This window comes from Pelodiscus sinensis, chromosome 1, assembly GCF_052426305.1.
Source record: "Pelodiscus sinensis isolate ZL-2025 chromosome 1, ASM5242630v1, whole genome shotgun sequence".
Classification (NCBI taxonomy): Eukaryota; Metazoa; Chordata; order Testudines; family Trionychidae; genus Pelodiscus; species Pelodiscus sinensis.
This window is the reverse complement of record NC_143052.1, coordinates 44,552,882-44,567,091: the sequence shown is the minus strand read 5'-3', so window position 1 is coordinate 44,567,091 and position 14,210 is coordinate 44,552,882. Positions and strand designations below refer to the sequence as shown.

Sequence of the window (14,210 nt, the reverse complement as noted above, 5' to 3'; positions counted from 1 at the left end):
TCTGACAGTCTTGCTTTTTTTCCTTCTTCACTATTAAATAGGAGACTTTTTCATGCAGTGATATTAAACCACTGAGGTTTACCATGTATTGCCATGGCAGTGCACAAGTAAGTCTGGTTCATGGAAATGTTAAACAATATTTTTTATAAATTTGGATTTAAATGCTGCACGTGGTGGTCAGATTCCCCACTACCTGCAAGATTTATTTTTTCCATCTGAGATATTACTGTAACAGAAGAATTTTAGTAACTGCTTTGACTATAGTTTGCAAATTCACTTTTTATATGAGCAAGGACACTTCTTGTTTCTGATCCAGATCTAGTATTGCTTCTCCAGTTCCCAATCTGTGCCTCTTCAGAGCCGAGTGACGTTAACCCCACCCCCTGTGCAGTCCAGCCTTTCTTTATATGTCTGTGGCCCAACTGAGTTCAGATGGTTTGTCTGCAAGACTGCGTGGATGTCTGTCTGTCTCTGTATGAGATGAGCTGGAGCCATGAGGCTGGGTGGTTCCAAGTGGCTTTAATCAGGGAGAATGGAAAACTTCTGGCAGGATAAGAACTGAGTAAGTAAACATAACTTTGAACTCAAGTCGGAACAAAACCTAAAGGAAAGTCTTCAGAGTCTGTCAGATTCCAGATAAATGCACCCTGAGAGCTGTGCATGCTGACAGGAAAAAGGCAATTTTAAAAGGACTGGAATGAAGGAAACAGTAAAAACAAAGTGGGGGTTGAAAATGTGATAGAAACAAAAATCAAATGACTGCTAGCAAAGCCTGGACAGTCTCTTCTGCCATGCAAGGCACATGTTAAGTTTTACTTATTGCTTCCTTGGATGCTATTGTCTGCCTGCAGTTTTTTCGGCAGAGCTGGCATAAAGATTTCTACTCCTCAGCTGTTTGCATGCAGGTCTGTTCTGCTAGCTAGGCATTGGGGAAAGGTTAAGTCTGGCTCATTCGTGTGCCGATTATTACTGTGTGTTTGTTTTGCAGTGGTTGGACTCCATTCCTTTATGAAGAGCTCTTCGCAGCACACTCTGCCTTTCAGACCCATGACTTCTTGCTGGGCATCACGGGGGAGTTCAGCAGCAGAAATGGGAAGAACTTAAATCGGTTGTGACAAAACACTCCCGTGTCCTTTTTATGCTGATGGAAAGTGGCTGCTGCGAATGTTCCTGTGATGTGGAAAAGGGCAAAGTGAGAGGGGTGAAGCGGTCATGGTGTGTAGGCAGGTTCCCTCTTGCCATAGGCTCTGTCGCCCTCGGCCCTTCCTTGTGGTGCTGGTGGTGGCTGTCTATTACTACCTTTTCTACCAGACACTGACACCTATTGGGACCAAAAGATTCTTTTTGGCAGTTGTTAATGGGATTTCCCCAAACAAACTAGCAGAGCCGCAACCAGGGAGATATAAGGAGGTCTCTTCAAGGAACACTCGCTGCTTCCTTCTCTCCAGTAATTCACAAACCGTGAAAAAGGTAAGATGTGCTGCAGTAATGGGCTTGGGATGAGTCCAGCAAGACCCGTTTTATGTTCAGCTAAAATTAACATTGTGTTTGGAGTGTGTACAAATAAGCATGTGAGTGACCTAGTGACAATGAAATACTTGTAAACACATCCCGTTAACTAGTTCCTCATCACGCTTTTATTGCCAGATAAATCCCTAATGCTTTGATTAAAGCATTGCATTATTTTTTGACTCCATGGAAATGAAAGTCCCTTTCTACGTGCTATGCAGCACTTATTTTGTTTAGTCTTTAGACATAGTCAGGAACTTTACGGTACAGACACACAAATTAAATGCCAGCGGGACTTCATAAAAATGACTGAGATTGTTAATTAGCACGGACTCTTTACCTCAGACATTTGTTAGCACTGAGAACATAGCTTTACTGTTTTGAAGTTATCTACTGGTGCTTTTTCAACCTTGCTGGAATTCCACTGAAAAGCTAAAAAAAATTGCATTACTAAAACTTCTTGCTTTCACATCACATGGGTATTGTTTACTGTGAAGTCTTTTGAACAGCAGATTTCTCCTTGGTCTTATGTTACCTGATCACATGTTTATTTTGTATTGGGTGGCTGAGCTACATATTAGAACATTAGACAAATGCAGGCCCTGTTTGTTTGTTTGCTTTGTTTTGGGTATTTTTGGCCACTATTAAAAGTGGCTTGTCAAGTGGTCCAGACTATGCTAGTTGTATGTATTTTGGAATCTGTGATCAGCACTAGCACAATTGCATCAGGTTTTGTTGAATCCTGGAAGTTGTTGGTAATAATTTAAGGTGGATTTTGCAGTGAAAATATCATTGTGGCAGCATTCCGAGTACAAATAGAAACTATTAATGACTGGAAATATTACTTTGTGATGTATTTGTTGGGTGCCATCTGCATAAATCAGCTGAGTTCAGATCTTTAAAAATAAAAGGCATTATTTAGATGCGCTGTCACTGGTTTGCTTGCTTAGACTTCACTCTGAAAGGTCAAAATAATTGATTTTATGACAGCAATTGTAAAGTGCATCTGTTGTGACAATTAAAAACAGAGATGGCCCAATAACTTTTGTCTTAACCTTTAACTCACGTGCATGGAAGAATCTTCAGAATTATTTTTCAGTTGTGACTTCAGATTCTTCTTGTAGTTTCCAGAAATCTAGCCAAGTACTGAACTGCCATCATTTTATATTTTAATTGAATTTTAACTTCTTACCCTAGGTTTTCTTCAAATATGTTACAAATACAATTAAACTTACAAAGGAAATGAGTATATTTTATAATGTAATTGTGTCATCTTCTATTTTGTGACTTTTCATGATTGTGTCCATTTTCTTTGATCACTTTATATATAAACACTAAAGAACATTTTATATTAAAAAGCTTAATGAATGTAAGAACTGGCAGGGCAACTATGAAGCTTGGTTAACATGTTTAATATTTCCTTTCCTATTTTCGTTTAACAAACATGCAGACTTAGTAGAGATTTCTGTGCCTGAGCTGTTTGGGTTGAAGGAAAAGTTTGTTGTGACAATATGCTGCATCTTCCCATATGCATAGATATGAATACTGCATGCATATACTAAATCTGTCATATTTGTTTAAGTGCATCTATTAGCCCTCATAGAAATGTTTTTCAGACATGTGCTGTTTTAACATATGTTCTTATTATTCAGAGGACCTCCCACAGCTTATTGGCTACACATCTAAATTCCCTTGTGAGCTCTTTGGAACTAAATGTCTTACATATGTGGTGTATGGTCTCAGTCTTTCTATAGAATATCTTTCCATTGAATGACTGTTCTCAGAGACTGGGATCAATGAAATCAGTCTTCCCCAAAAAATCTGCCATTTTCTTTCTGTGGTGATTTCTCAAACTATGGACACACTTTTAGACTAGAGCAAGTTGGGATGGAAGAACTTTTATATTGCTGATACCTAATGCTGATTTGTTATGCTTGAAATGCTACACTGGTTTATTAAACAATAGTATGTGCATCCAGGTTAGTTAAGGTTACAAAACAATTTCAGTTAAATTCTCCCTGGGTTTTATTTTGTTTTTGTTTTTTGCATATTCATGAATAAAGCAGGCCAAATACTAGAAAATATTGCCCACATGCTCAATCACATTAATTAAATGACTTCAGTCATCGACACCTGTGCATATTCTAGCAAATGTGCTTACTAACAAGAATTTTAGCTTCACTAAAATGGCAGTTTTCAGCAAATATTGCAAGTAGTGCCCTTCATAAATTTCATGCATAAAACTGAAAGAAAATAAAAGCCATGCCTGCAATGGTGTCCTTTAAATAACAGCAGCTGATTCTGAAGCATCTGGAATGAGGAAGCATCTTTTGTTGTGATTAGGAATCTCCTCAGGCTGGCTTAGGAGCAGTGTAGATATTTTGTCTTGGGTTTTTGGTTGTTTCGTTTTGGGTTTTTTTTTTTTTTTTTTTTTTTTCAGCCAGAAAAAGTGTGGTGTCAAACTTGGGGTTGGGGCTTGCCTTGCTATTGCCCCTCCCCATGCATTATAAAAACATAAGAACGACCTTACTGGGTCAACCCACAGGTCCATCTAGGCCAGTATCATGTCTTCTGACAGGCCAGTGCCAGGTGCCCTAGATGAAATGTACAGAACAGGTATTTATAAAGTGATCCCACCTCTGTCATCCATTCCTAATTTCTGACAAACAGTGGCTAGGAGCACCATTCCTACCAATCTTGCCTAATAGTCATTGATGGACCTAACCACCATGAATTTATCTATTTCTTTTTAAAACCCTGTTAAAATCCTGGTCTTCACAACATCTTCTGGCAAGGAGTTCCACAGGTTGACTCTGTTATGAGAAGAAATACTTCCTTTTATTTGTTTTAAATCTGCTACCTACTAATTTTATTTGGCGAGCTTTAGTTCTTATGTTATGGGAACAAGTAAATAACTTTTCCTTATTTACTTTCTTCATACCGGTCATGATTTTATAGACCTCTATCATATTCTTCCTTAGTCTCCTCTTTTCTAAGCTGAAAAATCCCAGTCTTTTTCATCTCTCTTCATATAGCAGCCGTTCCAAACTCCTAATAATTTTTGTTGCCCTTTTCTGAATATTTTTCCAATGCCAAGATATCTTTTTTGAGATCAAGCGACCTCATCTTCATGCAGTATTCAAGATGTGGCCATACTATGGATTTATATAGAAGCAATAAGATAGAGAATATCTTATTTTCTATCCTTTTTAATGATTCCTTACATTCTGTTTGCTGTTTTCACTACTGCAGTACATTAAGTGGGTGTTTTCAGAGAATTCTCCACAATGACTCCATGATCTCTCTCTTGAGTGGTAAATAGCTAATTTTAAACATATAATTGGGATTATGTTTTCCAATATGCATTACTTTGCATTTATCAATATTAAAATTTATCAACAACATAAAGAGTAGCGGCAACAATTCTGCTTGGCTACTACACATGCAATGAAATATTACTTGATTTTTGGAGATGGCTTTAAGATGAAACCTGGTATTTTTATGAGCAAACCAGGGAGGGCATTTGCAGATTTCTGGAGATGTGCAGTTTTCCAGACTCAGACTGGAATCTCTCTCATTGTTTAAAGCTATCAATGTCAAAGATGTGGCTCAAAATGATGCTAGACAGTTGATATGTCCATTTAATATGTAAATGTCTTTAAGCCCATACAGGAGTTGCTGTTTTGGAGTTACTATTGCCTGCATGTGCCTAATACAAAATATTTTTAGTTGATAAGCATGATTAGGAAAGCATGCCAAAGCTCAAAGGCTCATTCTGCAGATCCATTTTTACAAACAAACAGGCAAAATGCAGTGCCAAAAATTAGGCACTAACATCGGTAGCCAGGTTTTTAAAGGTGATGAGCACCCAGAGATATCATGCCATAAATTTATGTGTTTACCAGTGGATGTAGGAGACTAATTTTAGGGACTCATTTCTGAACTTCTTGCCCAATCATACTTAGCAGTTTTTATTTTCAAAACCACCTAGACCACAAAGATCAAAATGTTCAACATGGGTGCCTAAAATTAGGTTCTTTATGCAACTTCCCGATTTTCTGAATTATTGAGCACTCCTGACTTTAGGCTACTATTTTGGAATATCTAGTTAGTTATTTAATTCCATCTCACAACATGCCTCTAAAGAACCACCTGTCTATGTAAGGTACATAGATGGCCCTCAGTATTATAGTATGCGAGCACTTTGAAATGTTTAGTGACTTTATCCTCATAAGGCCCCTATGAAGTAGGAAACCGAGGCACAGAAAGATTAAGTGACTTTCCCATTGTCACCTAGGAAGCCTGTAGTAGAGCAGGGAATTCAACCCAGGTCTTCCCAGTTCCCAACTAGTGCCCTAACCACTGGACCATCCTACTTCTAAAATATCTTATTTTTTTTACAGGTGAAATAATGAAGGCAGTATAAATGGTCAGACCAAACACACCTTCCATGAGAAGTAAATATACAGCACAGTGTGTATGAAATAGCTGTGCAGTATATGAATAAGTCAACAGGGGTTTAGGTGTCAAGAGACTGAGGTAAAACTGACCTTAGTACACATGGCCTGCCAAGAGCCCGTATTTCAGTTAAACTCAGTATCAAGGACTTAAGAAGGATTCAGGATGCAAATAAGACCTTTTGTGGAGTGAATTTTGTCCTATACTGAATTAGTCTCAAGGAACAAAGTTCAGAGCTTTACCTTAACATAATTAGACAGAGGGTCTTTTCACCAAAAAGCGTAAAAAACAATGCAGGAGAATGGAATTTATCCAGCATGGAATCCAGGCTTAACCACAGTGTCACTGCTAATGATGTGATTTAGCCAATTAAATTTACAGCTGTGAGGTAGGAGATGAAACCAATTCAACCAAGTAGAGCAGCAAAACTTTTCCCTGCAATGGCGAATACAGAAATATTGGGGTAGTTTTTGATCTCTCCTCAGTTGCATTGAGTTTATCACACAGGAAGAGGAGAAACTGTAGGGTGGGACATCCACAGCTGGATAGAGAGGGAGTAAGTGTGTCTGATCTTGTTTGCTTCACTCATGTGAAGCTGTGTCTACACTACAAAGAAAAGTCACTTTTCTTTCGGAAGAGGTTTTCCCGAAATTTGGTGCCAAATTTCAGAAAAACCTACTCTTTTGGCACATCCCTTCTTCTTCCTACAATGAGGTTTACAGAGATGATGAAAGAACATGTCCGCTTTTCTGAATTTTTTTTTCCGGAAAAGTGGACGTGTTCCTTGGACACTGCATAGCTTTCCTGGGATACTTCCGCTATCCTGGAAAGGAGCTGCAGTGTAGATGTAGCCTGAAAAGTTCCATTAAAATCCATGAAACAACTCTTGAGATTGGAATTTGTGATTTGGCCCATGGTCTGTCTGCAGTATAGCACTAGAATTGGGTTCCAAGAACTGTATACATTTATGAAGCAAGGGAGTTTTGAATGATAGACTGTGCCTCCATCTTGGTGATCAACTGTGCCAACAACTCAGTCTTCATTTTTGTGGCTTATGATATCATCTGCAACCAACTATCCAAGTAGATCCCCATAATTTACTTGCCTGTTCTATATTTATTCAGCAAACAATGGGAAGCTGAACCACATTGCAGCCATTTCAATCCAAACCCCACTCCTTCCTGAATGGGAAATCTCATAGCATGTAAGCCAAAATATTTGAAATAGCTTCCAGAAAGTGAAACAGGAAATTTACTTCTCCCTAGCAATGCAGGAAATGCTTGAACTTAAAAGTAAAATAAAACAGTAACAACAACACCTTAGTATTTGTATGAACTTTGGGGCAAATCAACAAAATGCACAGAAGATTCCTTTGGAATTAAGGAAGACTTTCACCATCCTGTTGGCATTTGGGGCATGAGAAACTAATTTTGATATTTTTGTTTGTTTGTTTGTTTATTATTTGTATTGCAGTGATACTTAGGGTCACCAGGCATGAACCAAAATGCTGTTATATTTAGTGCTGTCTAAAAATATAGATAGATCCATACTTTCACTGCTGCTTCTCTGCTAACTGAAAACAATGCATTTTAGTTCTATGACTTCCTGTCTGTGGCATTGAAAACTGTCACTGTTCACATAGGCCCTGAAACTCATTCTTTTAAACTGTTTCAAGGGAGTAGAGGACCCATAAAGAGGACATACAGCTAGCACAAAGGATCCCAGCCCTCCCTTTTTGGTGTCCAATGCTGGCAGCATATCAAAGGGAGAATGTGCCCAGGGTGTTACTGCACTCAAGCTATTCCTAGTCACAGGAATAGTTCTTGGAGGTTGCGGGCAACTGGATGTCAGAGAGCAAGCCTGAGACTTTCTGTAATTTACACTGTGGGGGAAAATGGCCAAAATCAGATAGTTGGAAAGGAGATGGGCTGCCTTTTGGTCCTGCCTTGAGAGCAGTTCAGCCAAATCTGAGAATTGGGGCCATTGTCTTCGGAACAGATGTTTAATTTGTTAATTTGAAGTGATGATCAGATCTGTAGTAACCATTCAGACTGTTGTTGCTTGCCTGCCAGACATGGACACTGCCTCGATATTTATTACACAATAAGTCAAGAATCTCAAAACCCCCCAAGGAACACATTTCTCTTATAAACTTTAAATATCTCAGTTAATTTGTTTTTGGCCAGAACAATGACAATATTTATACAGTGTGTGAGCTAATTGCTCATAAGATTACATATTTTAAACTGGAACAGCTTTGGGATTATATAAGCAAAAGAAAGCATCAGAGACCAGCACAATCTATTATATTTTTATACTAGCATCACTTAAAAGTAGCCAAGCCAGTTTCAGAGGAAAAAAGACACAGGATTTTCTCCTAGACAAACAATTTCCCCAGCCATTTTACAATACATATAAAGCAGTTCATTTTACAATAGAAAAATATTTGTATCATTTAGAGCTTTAGTATTATGTAAACTTAGTTGTTTTGTTTTGTTTGGATGGGGGGCGAGGGGAGAAGGGGAATCCAGTGGATATAATGCACTTAGATTGCAGAAAGCCTTTTTGATAAGATCTTTTACTGAAGTCTCTTATGCAAAATAAGTTGTCATGGGAGAAGAGGGAAGATCCTCTCATGGACTAGAAACTGGTTAAAAGATAGGAAATTAAGGGTAGGTATAAATGGCCAATTTTCAGAATGGAGAGAGATAAATAGTGGCATCCACCGGGGTCTGTTCTGTTCCAGTGCTTTTCAACATATACAAAAGTTATCGGGAAAAAGAAGTAAACAGTGAAGCAGCATAATTTTCAGATGATACAAAACTACATAATTAAGGCAGACTGTGAAGAGATACAAAAGGATCTCTCAAAACTATGTGACTGGGCAACAAAATAGCAGATGAAATTTAATGTTGATAAACGTAAAGTAATGCACAATGGAAAATGTAGTCCCAACTATACATACAAAAAGATAGGGTCTAAATTGCTGAGACTACTCAAGAAACAGACCTGGAGTCATTGTGGATAGTTCTCTGAAAACATGCACTCAATGCTTAGTGATAATCAAAAAAGCAAACAAAATGCTGTGAATCATTAAGAAAGTGATGGAAAATAAGACAGAAAAGATCATAATGCCACTATAAATCCATGGTATGTCCACATCTTGAATGCTACATGCATATGTGGTTGTCCCATCTCAAAAAAATATATAGTGGAATTGGAAAAGGTTCATAAAAGAGTGAAAAAATGATTAGGGGTATGCAGTGGCTTCTGTTTGAGGAGATCTTAATTAGGCTGGGGCTATTCATCCTGGAAATGAGATGAGTAAAGGGGAATATGAGTGAGGACTATAAAATCATGACTGGTGTGAAGAAAGTAGATAAGGAAGTGCTGTTTACTCCTTTTCATAACACAAGAACTGAATAAACACCACATGAAATTAATAGGCAGCAAAGTTAAAACAAAGAAGAAGTATTTTTCATACAACACACAGTCAACCTGTAGAACTCCTTGTCAGAGGACATTGTAAAGGCCAAGACTATAACAGGATTAAAAAAATAACTAAATACTATACATTCATGGAGAATAGCCATGGCTATTAGCAAGAAAAGGCAGGAATGGTGTCCCTAGCCTCTCTTTGTCAGAAGCTCGGAATGAGCAACAGGAAATTGATCACTTGATAACCTGTTCTGTTCATTCCCTCTTGGGCACCTGGCACTGGCCAATATTAGAAGACAGGATACATGGCTTGATGGACCTTTCATTTTATTCAGTATGGCAGTTCTTAAGTTTGGTTTTAAAACAAGCATAATTTGTTTTTAGGGTTGACTGAACAGGACACAATATTTTCTTTCATTTTTCCCTCTAGTCCATAATGTACATTTGAGACATAATTTCAAACTCTTCTTTTACATGCATTTTATTTACTGGATAGCACATCATGGTTTCTTTAGAGATCATGTCACAGATCCTCTAAAACAGCCAAATTAGGTGTCGGTGATTCAGCAGAATGTAACCGCTTTGTAAGCTGGGATACCAAATATATTATGGCAAAGCTGACTTTACTCTTATCCTTAATCACATGGGCAGACTTATGAGCCAATGCAGAGCCTCCTTACTTTCAATGAGTCCATTCACATTCTGTTTTTTGTGGAACTTGGTCCAGAGATGCTGTTCATTGGTTCCTTATACATGGGGCCATGTGTGTGTAGTAAATCCACTTGATAACAAAAAGCCTGAAATTTCTAATCTGGGAAGAAAAACTTCTATTAAGATAGCTTTAAAACATAAACTTGTGTCCATTTCAAAATAATTTGTGACTTCAGTATTCTGAAGGCAGTTATTTCACCTTCTGGACTAATCCCCCTGCTGACTCATGCTACTGAAGTATCAGAGTCAAAATAATAAAATGCTCTAGTACAGTAGTGGGTAGCTTACAGCCCACAGACTCCCTGTCTGCCCCACTTCCATACGTGCCCCTCGCAAACTAGGACCCCAGAGCCCTGCACTTCCTATGCCTTCCCCTCCCTCCTAGAACTTTCGGAGCACCACGAATCACCTGAATCATGCTCTGTCTCTGCACCTCCCCTTCTCTAGCAGAGCTGGAACACCACAAATCAGCTGTTTGTGACTGTTCAAGCTCTGGGAGGGAGAGGCGGAGCGGGGACGAAGTGCAAATCAGCAGTTTCATGGTGTTCCAGGGCTATGTCTACACTGGTGGGTTCTTGGGCAAGAACATCTTGCGCAAGGATTCTTGCACAAGAACACGTCCACACTGCTATGTGCTTTTGCGCAAGAGCATCAATGGCAGTGTGGACGCTCTCTTGCACAAGAAAGCTCTGATGGCCATTTTAGCCATAGGGCTTTCTTGTGCAAGAAACCCCTGCTGCGTGTCCACACTGCTCTCTTGCGTAAGAGAGCTTACACTTGTTAGAAAAGAGCACAGCTCTTGCGCAAGAAGCCCTTTCTTACCACGCTTTACTGTAAATCTTCTTGCTCAAGAGCAGTCAGGCAGTCTGGATGCTCTGTGGAAGAATGGCGGTTCTTGCGCAAGAACCCGTCAGTGTAGACATAGCCAAGAAGTGCTGGAAGGGAGGAGGAGGAGCAAGAAGTGCAGGATTCTGATGACCCAGTGCACAATAGGCACATGAGGGAGGGAGGCAGGCAGATAGTGGATGCACGGGCTGCAGATGGAACCACAGGGTGCTGCGGCCTACCGAGATGGAGGACAACTCACTATTCTTGGTTGCACATTACTGCTGTAGTAGTTGAACAGATTATTTTCATCTGTTGAGTTCTGTTCCTTTTATGCCAAATCTCAGCCCAGAGTGAATTGTAATGGCTGAGCACAAGGGGTTATAAAAGCAAAACTGGCAAACCAACTAGAAACATGAATGTTGTTGCTATAATATTGGAAATTCTGACAGACTCCTGCTGGTAACTAGATCAACATGGATAGTGATGTAATGTATTTTATATAGAGTACTGGAAAAAATATAGAATCCCTTGCTGCATATGGGAAATGTTATTTAATTTGACTATATTTAAAATACAAAGAATATTTTTTTAAAACCCTCCACCCTCACATGGTAAGAAAACAGAGGAAATTGTACATGTTTGTAGGAATGCAGAGTGCTCTAAAAATACAGGGGCGAGGAAATACATTTTAGATCACTGCACATGGGTCTTAAAAAGGGGTGAGAAATAGTGTTGAGCTTTCTCTTATTATTTTACAGTAGTAGCATCAAATTAATCAGGTGATGCTGTTAAATTTAGAAGCCCCAAAATCTGTCTTCCACAGATCCCATTGTCCTAAACAGAATTTTTGTAAAAGTCGGTTGATAACAATGTATTTTATTAAATACTTAAAGAACAGGCGTTGGGGAGGGCTTCACTTGAGAGTGCATGATTAGCTAGATTGACCTGGTTCTTGTTGCTTCAGTTTTGGCTGTTCAATGTGCACAGATCTCCAAGGCAACTGGACATAGCTGTGGTGGATTGTGTTTGTGTGGAAGATCTATGTCAGATCTCTTTGGATCTTTGATTCCCAGATACAGCAATGAGTATGGACGATTTCTGACTGGGTACTTTGGAAAAGCAGTGCTGAATGTTCCCCCAAAAGTGCCTTATTTGTGTAATGGCTGTTGTTTGAACTGTTTTTGATGAGTATCAATGTCCCTAGAGAGCAATAGGAACAGTGTCTGGCCATTTTCCAGTTACAGCATTTTTAAAAACACGTGCCTAAGAACTGAAGCCTGCCCTATTGCTGTGCTGTAACCGCATTTTCTCTCTCTCTCTCACACACTACATTGTGTTAAATTGGTGTATTTGCATACTTATAAGGTTAGGGGGTTATAAATATTCCTGCTAATCCATTGCCCAGGGACGATTCCATGTGCATTACAGCTGAAGTCCAAGAGGGAGGTAAGGAGGAGAACTTGGACAATGCTAGGAGCCATCTTGTTCCCATGGGAGCATATCATCATGAGGAAGGTGTAGGATGACAGCAGAGTTAGCATGGGCTGAGGTCTCTCAAGAGGTTTGCCAACTTGCAGAAAATCAAACACCGCTGCTCTGCCTCTGCCCCAAGACCGTGCCCCGATTCACCTGTACTCAGAGCCCTGCCCCCAGCCACTCCATTTCCCCCTGCCACTGTGACTTAATTTCCCTCATGCTCACTCACTTCCACTGGGCTGGGGCAGAGGGCTGAGGGGCAGGCTCCAGGCCGGGGCTAGAAAGGAGGGGTTCCATAGGACAGTTCAGGGTGGCTGTCCCAGGTTCCGTCTTTTGGGGACCCCCACGGCAGCCACCTCAACCATACTCTGGATGGCCCAGGCGCAGAGTGCAAGTAGGAGTCATTTCCCTGCATTCACCAGGGTGGCAAGAGTGCTCCGTTCTGCTCTGCCACCCTCCCAGCCTTCTCCGTGTGGCTTCTCAGCATGATGAGAAGCAAAGTGCTCTGGCCCCAGGGCACTCAGCTTCCTGTCACCACGGAGAAGTGGGGTGCAGTGGGCTGGAAGTGTGGTGGGGTGCGATGCAGCAGAGCTCAGCAGGTCACCAAGCCACTCTGCTCCCACTGCCCTAGCGAACAGGTGGGCGGGGGAGGAAGGAGAGGAGAAATGCTGCTGCTGCCTAACCACCAGTAATCCCCTGGCTTGGGGGAGGGGAGGGGATGCAAAGGGGTGTTGTGGGAGCTTCAGGGGGGAGGGATCTGTCCCAGAGGGCCCCATATCCAGGGTTGCCTCAGGCCCTGCACTCCTTCAGGGTGGCCCTGGGTTCAGGGTACAGGAGGGGACTCGGGGATCAGTCAGAGGGCTGTGGGAAGGGGTGTGGGTGCAGGCTTTTGGGAACAGGCTCAGAGCTGCAGCAGGGGTGCAGGCTCTGGGAATGAGTTAGGGTGCTGGAGAGGGTCCAGGGTGTGGGTTCCAGGTGGGAGTTTGAGTGTGGGAGTCTCAAGGCTGAGACAGGGGGCTGGAGTGGGTAGAGAGCTGGGGAGCTAGATAAGTGGTGCTTAACTAAGGCAGCTCCCAATCAGCAGTGCAATGGGGCTAAGGCAGGCTCCCTGCCTGTTCTGGGTCCGTGCTGCTCCTGGAAGTGGCCAGCGTCTCTCTGCTTCAATAGGAGGTGTGAAGCTGGTGGGGGCGGATACAGCTGCTCTGTTCCCCTCTCCTCCTAGGGCCACAGGGACATGCTGGCCAGTTCTGACCAGACTTTTAATGGCCCAATCCAGGGGCATAGCCATATGGGGGCTTGAGTGGGCCGTGGCCTACCCAATTGCATCCCCCACCCAACGCTCCAGTCAGAGAGTGATAGTGGAGCATGGGGGCTTATCGCACTCTGCATGAGGAGCCAGATGAGGAAAGGGGATGGGCTTACCCCGCTCCACTTAGAGAGCCAGCTGGAGAGCAGGGCTGGGGCTTACCCTGCTCTACCCCAGCTCTTTGGCTGGGGAGTGGGGTTGGGGCTTACCCTCCGTACCCCTCTTGTCCTGCCCCTGCCTCTCATTCTTGCCCACCCAACCCCCCAAAGTTGGGCCCACCCTTGTCTGGCTATGCCACTGGCCTAGTCAGCAGTGCTGATCAGAGCCACGAGTATCCCTTTTCAACCAGTCATTTTAGCTGAAAACCAAATGCCAGGCAACCCTACTCCAAGACTGGGGACCAGGGAATTCACTGGAAAGGGACTCCTAGATCTGTATAGGCAGAAGACAGCCTATCTGTGATTACCACACTGGGGACTTTTTG

At 41.5% G+C, this 14,210-nt stretch overlaps 1 protein-coding gene across 4 annotated transcripts in view; it reads left to right on the top strand.

The window, feature by feature from the left end:
* Window positions 1–403: 403 nt before the first annotated feature.
* Window positions 404–14,210, top strand: part of CPED1 (cadherin like and PC-esterase domain containing 1) — a 211,074-nt gene continuing 197,267 nt past the window's right edge. For 3 of the 4 annotated variants that reach the window (XR_012903743.2, XM_075928925.2, XM_075928905.2), the window contains exons 1-2: window positions 404–562; window positions 989–1,470. Coding sequence is in view for 3 of the 4 variants with exons in the window: in XM_075928925.2 (XP_075785040.2) it covers window positions 1,213–1,470 (258 nt within the window). In the remaining variant the exon portion in view is untranslated. Of the gene's footprint in view, window positions 563–618; window positions 906–988; window positions 1,471–14,210 lie in introns of those variants that run through there. The other variant, XM_075928915.2, reaches the window with a different exon arrangement.